Consider the following 13810-nt stretch of genomic DNA (forward strand, 5'->3'; position numbering starts at 1 on the left):
AACATCAAGATGTCAGGTCCACCCCGTGCACTACCTACCTGAAGTTTCATTGGAGGAGCCTCAATTGTTCCAGGGAAATTTCAATAGTTAAAGGAAATTGCACAGTGAAGCACTAACAGTGATAATGTTACAAGTGAACAGATCAGATAAGCTTCAAATACACTGAGAAAGTTTGACGAAATGGCATCACTCAAAGTATCGGTCAAACCGGAATCAAGCAAGGTGGGATCACTCAGACCGTTCTCAATTTACCTTCTTGGGAGCAATTATGGTAAGGACACCATCAGCTGACACAACGGAAGTGACATTTTCTGTCTGGATGTCTTCTGGAAGAATGTATCGTTTACGGAAGCTCTTGGAAGACGTCTTGTTTCCTTCCTGCTTCTTGATACTGCCTTCAATCACCACCTCTCTGTCGTCCACAGTTTTCACAACAACGTCTCCTCCGTTAATGAAGTCTTGTACGTCCACGATGATCTGTGATTTTGAGAGAGCACGAAGATTATTCTTTTGTATTGGGAACAACAATTCATGAAGGTAGTACTCATTGTTAGGAAAACTGTCACCGAGGACCTATACTGTGCCACAAGTGTTCTCACATGACTTACAACAGCTTATGAATGCTGGAACTTCCTAGAACCTGTCTCTTGGATGCACTGAGCTTGTGTAAAGTGTGAAATCTTTCAGATATATGTATAGTAAAAATTACAGAAGACATTATGAAGACGAGAGAGTTGAGTGTAAGCAGTAGAGGGCTGTTAAGAGAGAAGAAAAGATATTTAGGAGTAAATCATCCACAGGAGCATTAATTGAAGTGGTGGCATATATGGCATTGACAGACAGGATGAAGAGAGTATTTGGAAGAACAGCAACGACAGGTGATATGAGGATATAACTGATGATCCAGAAAAAAAGGTAGATTAAAAGGTTTTGCAAGTGTTAGAGCTTGGTAGTCAGATTATTTTAATGATGATAGAATTTCATAGCAATAGAATAATAGTTTAAAAACCGACTTCCTACTTTTCTTGTAAACAGTTAAATGAACCGTTATGTATTATTTACCCTGCAGACAGAAAATAGCACACACTAACGAAAGTTTTTTTGCCAAAGAATATTGGGAACTTTTTAAATGAATAATAAGCGAATGTTGGTTTTTGTCCGGACTTTGTAAAGATTTCAGCATATTTTTTTCTACAATATAATGTTATAGCAGCAGTTATTAAAGATGGCCTTTAAATTAAGAAGGCATCATAGCTAGCGATGATGTGTCTCATTACCGGGAATGTTGAAATTATAAACAAGAGTCACTTGAAAGCCTCACCTTGTGCTGGTTTGAATCATCACTTGTTGTAGCAGCCTGTGTTTCTTCTTTGAGCTCCTTTTGTCTCAAGTCTCTGTAGGACTGAATCTCATTAGTCTGAGTTGACGTAATGTTAGACTTCTGGAGGACATTCCTGATGGCTTCCTGGAAAGGTCTGCGAGCATCTTCGAAGAATGAATCATTGAAGAAGTCTCCTCTTTTGGTGATGGTCAGAGATTTGTCTGTAGGAGAACTGCAGGATGACTGATCAGTTGTGACATTGCTCTGCTGTGTAACCGTTGTAACTTTCTTCTGAACAGTTACGTTCTGCTGCTGTGTCTGTTGCGTCTGTTGTGTCTGCTGAGATACTACTTGCTTCTGGGTACTAGTGGTCTGGTTGAGGGACTGTGAAGCTGTATTAGAGGTATCAGAGACCATCGTTTGCTTGTTCGTATCAGACTGCTGGATGGCCAGAGGCACATTGACTACTCCTGGCATTATTGGTTGAGGCTGGTGAATTCAGAAGAAAATATGGTGTGATTTTGGGAATTCAGAGTACCCTTGTTAAATGATTATGGAACTTCAATGGAATAAATATTACATTATATTAACACCAAGATTATTTATATATCAGTATAGAATGGTAAGAATTTGTTGGAGAATTGCTGCTTTCTGAAATTATCTACAGAATCTGACCAACATCATAATATATTGTGGAACACAATAGACTTTCTGGCAGATTTAAGACTTGTCAAGATGTACACTTTGTAATTTTATGAATATTAGGCTCCTTTTACCTTCTTTGGGGCTATGATGGTAAGAACACCGTCAGCAGATACAACGGAAGTGACCCTCTCTGTTTGGATGTCTTCTGGAAGGACATAGCGCTTTCTGAAACTCTTTGATGAGGTGGTGTTACCTTCTTGTTTCTTGATGCTTCCTTCTATTACTACTTCTCTTTCATCTACAGTTTTCACAGTCACTTCTCCACCATTTATGAAGTCCTGCACATCTACAATGATCTGAAGGAAATGATCAAAGATGAGAAATCCAGCTGCGTGACTGGTGGTAGGTAATTAATTAAAATATGTGGGATGATAGTGCAAAGTTATACTGGGGATTTTAGATTCTGAAGGAAAAATCTTTAGAGATGTTCTAAGTCAGTAATTTTAGAGCTAATAATATTATAAAGAATTTACCATTAGAACAATTTCCATACATATTGATAGAGCTACCTGTAATTGTGCAATGTTCTTGGTTATATCAAGGTGCGTACTACGGTATAGTAGTAATGAGATATGATCTGCTTGAAAAATGCCAAGTGTCTGTCAAAGACTGTGGGAATGAAAGTATGTAATTGTGTTATTACGTCTCCTAAGTTAGTGAAATGTAGTTACTTTTTTTCTTCTCAGTTTTCAAGAGTTGCTTTAATCAAGATTGATTAAGTTACAACAGAATTAGATTACCTTTTCCATCATAACATTCTTTATGAAATTTGGAATCCATTTTTGAGAAAATAATAACTGTTACCATCAAGTCTTAGGTGTTAAGTCTTACCTTGTGCTGGTTTTGATCATCGCTGGTTATGGCAGCCTGAGTCTCTTCTTTGAGCTCCCTCTTTCTCAGGTCCCTGTAGGTCTGGATCTCATTGGTCTGTGTAGTGGTGACATTGGACTTCTGAAGGACGTCCCTGACTGCCTCCTGGAAAGGCTTGCGGGCATCTTCGAAAAAGGAATCGTTGAAAAAATCACCTTTCTTCGAGATGGGAAGTGACCTGTCTGTTGGTGAACTGCACGTGGAACCATCAGTCGTGACGTTGCTCTGCTGAGTTACAGTTGTCACCTTTTTCTGGACTGTTATGTTCTGTTGTGAAGCCACTTGATTCTGGGTGTTGGTCTGGTTGACAGACTGGACGGCTGTGTTGGTGGTGTTGGAGGCTACGACCTGCTTGCTGTTGTCTGTCTGCTGTATTGCCAGTGGAACATTTGCCTCTCTGGGCTGAATTGCACGTTGCTGGATGGAGGAGAAATAGATTACATAGCTTTAATCTTGTTTGGGATAGAATAGAGAATATCGTTCAGCTGAGGGAGAGGAGAAATTCAAACCTCAAAGGAGGCAGAAAGGGTGACTGAAAGAAAGTTTAAATTGTAGGAGAGACACACTTGTTATTTTGTTGCAATCTAAGGGCTTTTTTCAAAATTTCATATTGTATAAAAATTACTTTTTATAGAAATGAGGTTAAAAGAAAACGACACCGATGCTCTAGCCTAATTTGCTAAGGCAGTAAAACGCCCAGTATTAGAATATCATATTATGTGTAGGACAATTATTTATTATTATTACCCTCGTTCTTAATTTATGAAAGATCCAAAAGAACGTGAAATTGACAACCTTAATTTATTCTTGCATCTTCCTGTGGCATTGTTTACAGTACTTTCGTAAACATTGATGAATTGATTACAGAACAGAGAACAATTCATTATGTGCGTTTGATCCCGAGGGATCATAAAGAAAACTACTTAATATTTCAAAGTCGGTGCAAATAGGAAAGAAGAGAGTAATTATTTTTAAAAATCTTGATGGGTATTTTTCACTTCCTGTAGTTGGCTATATCTTTATTCTTTGTTCAGTATCCTTGAATAAATTCTACTAAGTAAAAGATTAAGGTTCCCTAGGGGATATTCCTCTTAATGAATATTTTTTATATTCTATTGCTTCCTTCAGCAGGCCTATGCTAGGTGATGGTATTAGTATTGTCTCCCCGTCAGCCATTGCATTAAAACAATCTATACCTTTCTCGGGGCGATGATTGTGAGCACACCATCAGCTGAGACAACTGAGGTGACGTTTTCCGTTTGGATGTCATCCGGAAGAACGTATCTTTTGCGGAAGCTCTTGGAGGACGTCTTGTTTCCTTCTTGTTTCTTGATACTGCCTTCAATCACCACTTCTCTGTCGTCCACCGTTTTCACAACAACTTCTCCTCCATTGATGAAATCCTGCACATCCACGATGATCTGTGGCATAAAAGAGGCATAGAGTGATTTCGTGTGGTTGGCGCCATCTTTCTGCGCTCACTGGGTGGTTGGGGGTGGGGGTGGGGGGTTAGAAGTAATGTGATGGAAGGCGATAACTATCCCAGAGGGATCTTTCCTAGGTAGTTAACCCCACGGGTTTTAACCCGGTATGCATCCACTTTTGCGGCTTGTTTAATACAAGCCCGTTGGGGATTACCGTAAAAGCATAAAAGACTGTAAATATCATAAAGATAATGATCCCCAAAAAATATTAGTTCTAGATAACGACCCCCCGCCCCCCCCCCCCCCCCCCCCCCCCCCCCCCCCCCCCCCCCCCCCCGCCCCCCCCCCCGAAAACCCTTTGAGGGTCACTATCTAGGAGAGATCGGTCCAAAGTTGCGAATACACTCCTACGTCAGGTCACAGCATCTTGGATGAGGAATGGGATTATTGGGTTAGGTTCGGGTGTGTTGGTTCACGATGACGTTCACTACGGTCATGTCTCATTTGAAATCCCCATCCATCGCAATTTTATCCAAACAAATATGCTGGTACTGAACACAACACCGACACTGATGATTATTTTCGTCGGCATGCCATCTGTGACTGAAACTCACCTTATGTTGGCTTTGGTCGTCGCTCGTGGTGGCAGCCTGAGTCTCGTCCTTAAGCTCCCTCTGTCTCAGGTCTCTGTAAGTGGTGATCTGGTCGCTCTGGGAGGTGGTCACGTTGGACTTCTGGAGCACCTGCTGAACAGCCTCTTGGAAAGGCCTCCTGGCGTCCTCGAAGAAGGAGTCGTCGAAGAAGTTGCCTCTCTGGGTGATGCAGAGCCTCTTGTCCCCCTGCTGGGTGGAGCTGGTGTCTGTAGTATTCTGGGTCTGCTGGAGGGTCTTAGTGACCTTCCTCTCGACGTTCGTTATCTGCTGCATTTCCTACATGCAGGAGATACAGAAGTATTATTACAATAATAATAAGAAATATAATTGAGATGGAGTCATATTTAAAATTTTGGGAATGGTATAGCCTAGAGTTACATGCTCTTCAGAATTTCCCAAATAATGGATGGTCCTAATATATATATATTATATATATATATATTATATATATATCTATATATATATATTATATATTATATATATATTATATATAATATATATATATATGTATATATATATATGTATGTATGTTTACATACATATATAACGTATTTTATTTATTGTTAGGGACAATACATACAGATATTTTACCGAAAGCAGGTTCTTGATTCCTATTAACATTACCTTTTGAGGTCTTTTTCCTCGCCCCCGTAACCTGCCAACTTTAGTTCAGCGTTCAAAACTTTGTAAAGCGAATTGTAAAGTACTATTCATGCAGACCATGCGTGGGGACGGCTATAAGACGTTTATACAACCTCCGGTCATCCAAGTATAAATGAAGTAGTCTATTACTAAAAATACACTGATGAGTAAAGAAAATCGCTTGAATAACCATGACAAATTGCATTCATTATCTGTTTGTTTGAAAATCTTTGTAAAATTAGCCCTGTGGTAACTGGAGTTTCTTCATTTCAATGATCCCTGGTACAGTAGTGAAAATAAAATCGAAATGACAAGCATTGGGCTTAATCTCCGAGGGACGAGATGATGAGAACCAGCACCTGAGTCATTCACACTGTCAAGAGAAACGTCACTTGTTAATACTTCCAAGATAATGAGGAACATCAGACTCACGAACACTATGAGCTGTAAGGAACCGGTGATTTCCATCTTTGTTGGTTTGATCGAGTCCAAGGTCCGCACCGGTCCTCGTACTCCAGTTGACACATGACCACACTTCCAGGCCACTTTTGGGTATGGGCCTATGCTGTCATAAGGCCAGCTTAATCGAAGCCGACCTGCCAGTATTTGGCTGTCGGCTACCTGCAAGGCAATGGGAATCCATACTCGGTCAGTGGATGCCAGTGAGTTGAAGGGACCCTTCGTACCTGTTGTTTCTTGGGGACGGTGACTGTCAAGACGCCGTCGGAGGACATGACGGACGTGATGTTCTCCATGTCGGCATCAGAGAAGATGAAGGTCTTCTTGAAGCTCTTGGAGGAGGTCGAGTTGCCCTCTGTCCTCTGGACCTGACCCTCGATGACCACCTTCGTCTCATCCACCGTCTTGACGTTGATTTCTCCTCCTACGGTGAAGTCTTGGACGTCTATCACGATCTGAGGGACAAGGAAAGGTGTCATCAGTATCTGATGAGGGGGTCAGTTCCTCCAGGGATGGCTCAGTGCTTCGTGCGAGAGGGCGAAATTTCGTGATAGATAAATAGATAGATAGAGCGTTTTCACGAACATATTAATAACTTCGAGTGACTGGGAGATTTTAAGAGATGCTAAGGATTGGGAGAGTTGTCAAGATTTTGTTTAAAAAAAAGTGGCGGCCATTAATTTCGTGAGAGCTGTCAGATTCGGGAGATATGATCGTATGTAGTAAAGGTGTAGAGAATTTCTGGAGAGAGAGAAAGAGAGAGCGATGATTTAAATAATTATTATAAGATTTGTATCAGAGTTGTGTGAGAGCAGGAATTCCGTGCAGGATCACAAGATTTTCACAAGAGCTAGCTGTAATTTGGTGTGAGACGGAAAGATTTCATCGAGAGATTAAAACTTCTAAGCGTCAACTTTGCTTCAAGAAGACTCATTTGGAGTGATCTCTGATTGCGGGCGACCCATTATTTAAGATTCGCATTGAGTGAGGCATTTATAATGTCAGCAGATGTGTATATTTAAGTTTTGAAAGAGAGAGAGAGAGAGAGAATCTTGATAGTTGTTTACCATCCTTGAGTTGTATAAAAAAAGGAAATGTGACTCAGCTGGGGATGAGACGAGCGAAGAGATTTACTAATCTCTTCCGCTTCTCAACCTTTTTCTCTCTATCCTCCTCCATGGCACATCGCCAGTCATGCCTTCTTCATAAACAGAAAAGCATTAAAGGTTCCATTGGATAAAAAAGGGGGCCACACATTCCTCACCATTTACTGCCTAGAAAAAAAAAGATGGGTGTTTATCTTAATTCACACCAACTGACAGATTCGAAATGTATTTATATGGAGAAAGGGAAATTCCCTTTATCTTGTTTGACATGAGGTTCACTTAAAACTGTGAGAAACCGTGTTAGGAATATATACCTCATGATGATTACAGATAGTTCAGATGAACCCGCCTCTTCATTTGTCATCTTTATTCTACGCGAGAAAGCGATTATAATGGATATTACAGATGAACTTCAATCCATCTGACAACTCGTTTTATATAATGGAAATTTCTGTTGAAAACCCGTTTATTATAGAAGCTCTGTTTAAAGACTGAATATTTCTGAAAAGCGTATCTGTCTGACATTGCCTTTTCTATGGAAATTTCAATAGAATTTTAAAAGACTATTTTTTTTTTCTTTTAACATTAGACTGAGCATTTATTTATTTTTTTCCTATCTAGTCCAGACCTCATCGAGGCATAAAAAGTGGGTCTTAACTGTAGAGGCGGCGGCAGATCACCTCTCGAGGAAGAAGGGCTATATATGATTAGTGCAAACGAAATCTGCGGAGGCGTTCCAAATCCTGTGTAAGTGGATGAAACAGTCACCGAAGCGAGTCTGTTTTCTTCCTCCAAAATGTGGCCAGGGCGGGACCGGTCGGACTGTCTCTCGCATCTTCCAAATCGGTTTCTAATTCTGCATAAGTTCCTTATTGCTGATCCACACAATTTAAGCTGGTCCGCTGGTATGGTGGTTAGTGTCGTGGTGTGCTACATAGATGTCGCGGGTTTGCTCCTCTCCCAGGGCAATGAAAAATTACTGGCTCTGTAGCGTGATCAGTTACTGCTGTAGTGTGGGGTCTGCGGTGGGAGGTTAAAATAAACATTCGTTGGAAGTTTCAATTTCAGGTCAGTGGCCCCTATCGTGTGGTTTTCCATGTGAATAGGTTTCTTCTACTGAAATAATAATAATAATAATGGCCATTAAGAACGGTAATTTGTGCCTTTAGCTTCTCATTGACATTGCAATGCTATGGAAGTGTTTGATGAAGGCGTCCTTTTGGCCACTTGAGTTTCTACTCCTCACTATTCAGTCAAGCCAGCGCTCCCACTGTGGGGCTGTGATATTTGTCCTCTTTGTGAAGGCAAGATTAAGCAACCATTTCTTACTTAAGTAAATGTGGTTGCTCTGATTGTATTGTTTTGAGAACGACTTTTATTTGAGATATTTCCGAGGCTAAAAACGCTTCTTTAGTTAGATGAATGAATTGGCAAATATCGCAACAAATTACTGTGCCTTGAACAGTATTAGTTCTGTAGGAAAATCTTGAGGTAATTATCTACTACTCTCAAAAGAAGAGAGCGAAGAGAGAGAGAGAGAGACTCCCCAAGATCCTGGCAGGCGTAATAAAGCCAAAAAGTATAAACATGAACTATTCTCAAAACAGTATCAACAATTCCTAGAGACCAGAGCATCTCCACTTTAAGTAACCGAGATGAGGCGATTACATAGTGTGACTATTACGTCTCTTGAAGTGTGAAGAAACATTTATTTTTCATCGATAATATAATCATTCGTTTCCTTCTTTTGTTTTATTTTGAAAAATAAACTGAAACATATCAATGAGGTCAAGAATGACCATAGTCATTGAGAAGATTTTACAGACAATATATCTTTCACATTACGGGTAGTCACCATGTTTTTTATTTCAAAAGAAAGGTCTTCGAGAGAAGAAAAGAGTTTCAGTGGTATAGATGGTGGTTCTTTAATAGATAGTGACTAGTGACCCCGAAGGGTTTTCGGGGGTCGTTATCTAGTCTAGGACTAATATTTCATGGGGGTCATTATTTTGATGATATTTTCAGTCTTTTACTTTTTTTTTTACTGTAATCCCCAACGGGCTTTTACTAAACACGCCGCAAACGTGGATGCATAGTACCGGGTTATAACCCGTGTGGTCACTATCAATCTAGGAAAGATCCTAGATGGTTTCTAACCGTGTGCCTATCGTGTGTCTGGGAAATACTGTGGTTGCTTCATGTTTTGACAACCCTCACAATTTAAAGCTAGATTGTACAGTCAGTGTAATTAATCATGATTGTTAGTGTCAGAATCAAGGCAGAAAGACTTACAGAGTTCTAATATATATTTCACACAGATTTACTGAAGTGACCTCCGCAGAAGAGAGCTTGTGACAGTCCCCATAGCAACGCTTTTATCTTTGCGGATCTGAAATATGCCAGAACTGAGAGGTGTGTAGTAGCTGAACTGGGAAATTCATCAACATTAATCGTTATTAATACCTTGTCACTGACAACATTTTTTTACTTTTATGGATTTCATCATTTATTGCCGTCTCCTTAGACAAATTTAGCAACAAATTGGACTGACAAGGTACTCGTTATTAAGTTTCCAACAGACCTGGAGGGTCAGGTGCAAGTGGTTGTGGGCCAAACTAAGACTGAAGTGTCATTGGAATGATGAGTTAGTGTTTCACAGACCTTTAGCAATTTCTTTTCTTATTTTCGAAAATAGCGCTTCCTCCAAGAGGCCGGTTCTCGCTTCCTTCGTGGTTAAATCCTACGCTCTTCTTTCAGCTTTCCTCTCTGGGTCTTTCTTAGGTAGTGACCCCCCAAGGGTTTTTAACCCGATACGTTTGCGCCTTTGCGGCGTGTTTCGTAGAAGCCCGTTGGGGAAGACAGGAAAAACGTAAACAAAAGAGAGTAAATATCATAAAGGTAATGACCCCAAAGAAATATTAATCCTAGATATTGACCCCGAAAACTCTAGGAGGATCTTTCCTAGAGAGGGCTCTAGAAGGATCCTCTTTCTTTTATCAACCTTGGGATAGAAAAGGGCAATAGGTAGCCCTTCGGATTAACTTTTGCGATAAAAGATTTTGTATGTACGAGGATAGAAGGTCGTTTTCATACAAGAAATAACTAATGTACATATTTTATTTGCCTGTCTTGTCGTCATCCTCGAAATGAGTAACTGCATAAGAGCGTCGTTTTCATGAGCATAAACTTGGCCCGACTTGAAATACGGCCACAGGGTACGTGATTCACTGACAGGTGAAAAGATTTGTTTGTGGCCTGTCCGGGCAAATCTCCCATTAGATTTCTTCTATTTTTTTTTTTGAGAGCGAAATTTTATTATTATTTTTTTCTGTACAAAGACCAGATCTCTGGTCTTTGTACAGAAAAAAACTTTCCCCTTGTCGGGCAGTCATTTCATACGCTGTTCTATGCAAATACTTGTTCTTTACATAATATATTTAATAAAGTGCTTTAAAACTCTGTAACGGATGACATGTTGCTGACGATATTATAAGAAAGCCATGGTGATAATTATCTGGAAGATGATGAATGTGTTGTATGCGAACAATATCAGACATGTAATCCATTGGTACTGGGAGATGGTATACAAAAATTGTAATCAAGGAATGTTTTTCTCCAAATGGCACGTGTATATTTACCGCTTGATTGTGAATTGTAAAGTCAGATTTCCATCAATTTAGATTTTTATTGATTGAACATCTAGCATTACAAGATAGATATGTAATTAATTACCAGCAGCCCGGAAAGTTGATAAGGGAGGGGAACGGGAATCCCTTTAGAAAGTGGAAAAGCCTGGGGTGGGAATAGAGGAAGAACAAAACAGGAATATGGAAGGGCAGACTACTTGCTTAGGATACGAATACAAGCCCGGAATATATAAGAGAAACATATTGACCTTCTCTCTTGAAAAATATTCGTGTAAAATTTCAGCATATAATCTCTATTATTGTATAACTGATAAGAAGACTCCCCTTTGAGAATGGATTGCAAAATGAAAAACCAGGTAACAGCCCTTTCCTCATTTATCCCTACAAATGGAAGACGTATGGAATCCCTTGTTCTAGTTTGGCAGAAATTTCAAGTGGAAATCTCCCCTCGAGCACTTTGTGTTTTACTACTCCATTCAAGTAGGTCTGCACTAGAAGAGTAATATGTAAAAGAGTAATAGAGTCATGAGTCGTGAATCAGTCTTTCTTAGCCACTTTACCTTATGGAAACGGTCATCCTGGGTGGACCTGACGGCCTGGTTTTCCTCTCTCAAGTCGCGCGTCCTCAGATCTCTGTAGCTCTGGAGTTCGTCCGTCTTCGACGTCTGGTCCCCGAACTTCGATAGAACGTCCCTGACGGCCACCTGGTAATCTTGTCGTCTGTCTTCGAAGAAGGAGTCATTGAAGAAGTTGCCCTTTTTCGTGATGGTGACCTGAGGCGAGGAGCACGACGTTTCAGTCGTAGTCGTTTTGGTTACCTTCGTGGTGGTCGTCTTTTGGATGGTCGTCATGATTAGGAATGTCTCCCCCCCTTCGTTCAAGCGTTCGCTTCGTGATTAGCGCGAGACAATGGCGTCACAGGGCCTACGACAGGAGGTGAATGTCGGTCGTTCTCTTCGTTCCTTCTTGCACCCTGGTCAGAGCGAGACAAAGGTGTAACACGGCCTGCGACAGGTGGTGCCAGCGGTGATAACACCAGACTGAATCATCAAAGACTGCCAAGAGCTTGAAGTGAAGGGGTGGCCTTATAGCAAACTCGCCCACCCTCATCTCAGCCCGTTGCCTTTTCCCGAAACCCGCCCACTCCTACCACCAGCCAGACAACCCACGGTGTATTTTCAGACCGAATTCTGCTGCCAACTAAAGTTAAACTCTGGGGAAAAAATATTTATGCATTCTCTCGTCACCTCTTCGATTCTCGGTAATAGGATTTGTGGAGGACCCCATCTCACATACCTTGGAAATAGGTAGGCCTCGAAGGGGAAGCTCGCCCGGACGAGTATTTATTTCGACTGACAGTTTATAGACGAGATATTTTGCTATTCTTAACCTTAGCCTTGAACCCCTATGGGTCCACCTCTCTCAGCCAAAATTCTGTCGTGAGGAAGTCGCAGTGCACTTTGCCGTGGAACTTGTTTTGAAGTGGGTAATTTATAATTGATCTTTTTTGAGACGTTCAGGGGATTCAGTGGGCCAAGTTTATGAAGACAAAGGAGATTAGGGACGATAATGGCAGGCAGAGTATTACCCGAATCGATTTATATATTTCAGCAAGTGTATTTACGGCCTACCCTGTGAATATTCAAGGTTCTACTAGTCGGTAACCCTCCAGTTACTAGACTGAGACAACGTTGCTGAAATTTGGTAATCGGGAGAGAAACTAAGACTATTTGATTTTCATAATTTCACGGCGCGTTCTTATTATTTGGAAATTGTTCATTATTCTTTAATCTGTATTAATTGACACAAAATACAATACTTCCATCCATCTTGGAATGACAGGTTTTCTTAATTACGGAAAACAAAACTTCCTTTGATTTTCATCCATATATAATTATACAAAACGACTTCGGATTTATCTTTCTTGATCACTTGTACACAGGTGCATTACTCTCGAGAGCTTCTTGACTGCATTCTGCATCTGCTCTCCCGTTCTTGTTGCGCAAGTTAGGGTTTTTAATCACAGAATTCTTGCGTGAACGTTGACAACTCAGCGACCTATGTAATTCAGTTCTAGAATGTGGCATTCAACCCCTTTCACCCTTTTTTCTGATTTTTTTTTTCTTTTTATAGCCAGGCTATGTTTAAAAGACTGGTTAGTCATCACTTAGAACAAATCCATTACCAAAGTTTTCATGCGCAAATCTTGTATTAAAACACACTACCCGTTGGTCTCGGAGAAAAGAACTTGGAAAGTGCAGGATGAAAGTTTATGGAAATCGCACGGGGACGGACGGGCCTCATTATGCAGGGAGGTTTTGATTTTCAGCTTTCTATCGGTTACTCAGTCCTCATAAGAAAAACAACCAGCATTACTTCAAAAATATTCATAGTAGCGTGAGTCTTAGAATGGAGAAACAAATCCGCCGTTATGTATAGGTACTACATAATTATATTTAAAGATAAATCTGTACAGAAAGCTTTCGGAAAACTGTTCGATTCCCCTTTTCAGTCGAACAGATTCCCAAGAGCTTTCTGGACAGATATATCTTTAAATATATGTATAGATAAATGACGTAGGATTTGTTTCTCCAGTCGGCATTATATAAGTACTAAACAGCCATGAAAATAAAAATTCTCAAATAGATATGTACATAAACAAACAGGAAATGCCATCGTCCATAGATCATGGGTTCATCAACAGCACCTCTATTTTGCTTGGCACAGAAATCGAAACTCTGCTGATGGAGGAGTCTGCCGTTGGCCTTATTTCCTTGTGCAGGTGGTCGTTGCCAAACCATTATGCAGGCAGATAACGTTCGCTAATGGATCGCCTTCAGTGTTTGTTTGAATTACGAACTGAAACGAAGGCACAAGCAGTTGCTAGTGCGTTTTATCATTTGTCAATTGATTGTCATTCTGTTTGTTATTGCTACGGTGTAAGATGCAATTATTGCAATCATATGGAGAAAGTCTGAAAGAT

General features: G+C 40.4%; 2 protein-coding genes across 2 annotated transcripts in view; one reads left to right on the forward strand and one right to left on the reverse strand.

Annotated features, from left to right (window-relative positions):
- Positions 1-13810, reverse strand: part of LOC135196549 (uncharacterized) — a 62586-nt gene that overhangs the window by 31250 nt on the left and 17526 nt on the right. The window contains 8 exon segments of the mRNA XM_064223397.1: positions 253-477; positions 1322-1810; positions 2098-2322; positions 2858-3313; positions 4093-4317; positions 4935-5249; positions 6302-6529; positions 11388-11723. Coding sequence (XP_064079467.1) covers positions 253-477; positions 1322-1810; positions 2098-2322; positions 2858-3313; positions 4093-4317; positions 4935-5249; positions 6302-6529; positions 11388-11723 — 2499 coding nt within the window.
- Positions 1-13810, forward strand: part of LOC135196964 (sulfotransferase 1C4-like) — a 136523-nt gene that overhangs the window by 20208 nt on the left and 102505 nt on the right. The window lies entirely within an intron of this gene.

This window comes from Macrobrachium nipponense, chromosome 18 (genome assembly GCF_015104395.2).
Source record: "Macrobrachium nipponense isolate FS-2020 chromosome 18, ASM1510439v2, whole genome shotgun sequence".
Classification (NCBI taxonomy): domain Eukaryota; kingdom Metazoa; phylum Arthropoda; class Malacostraca; order Decapoda; family Palaemonidae; genus Macrobrachium; species Macrobrachium nipponense.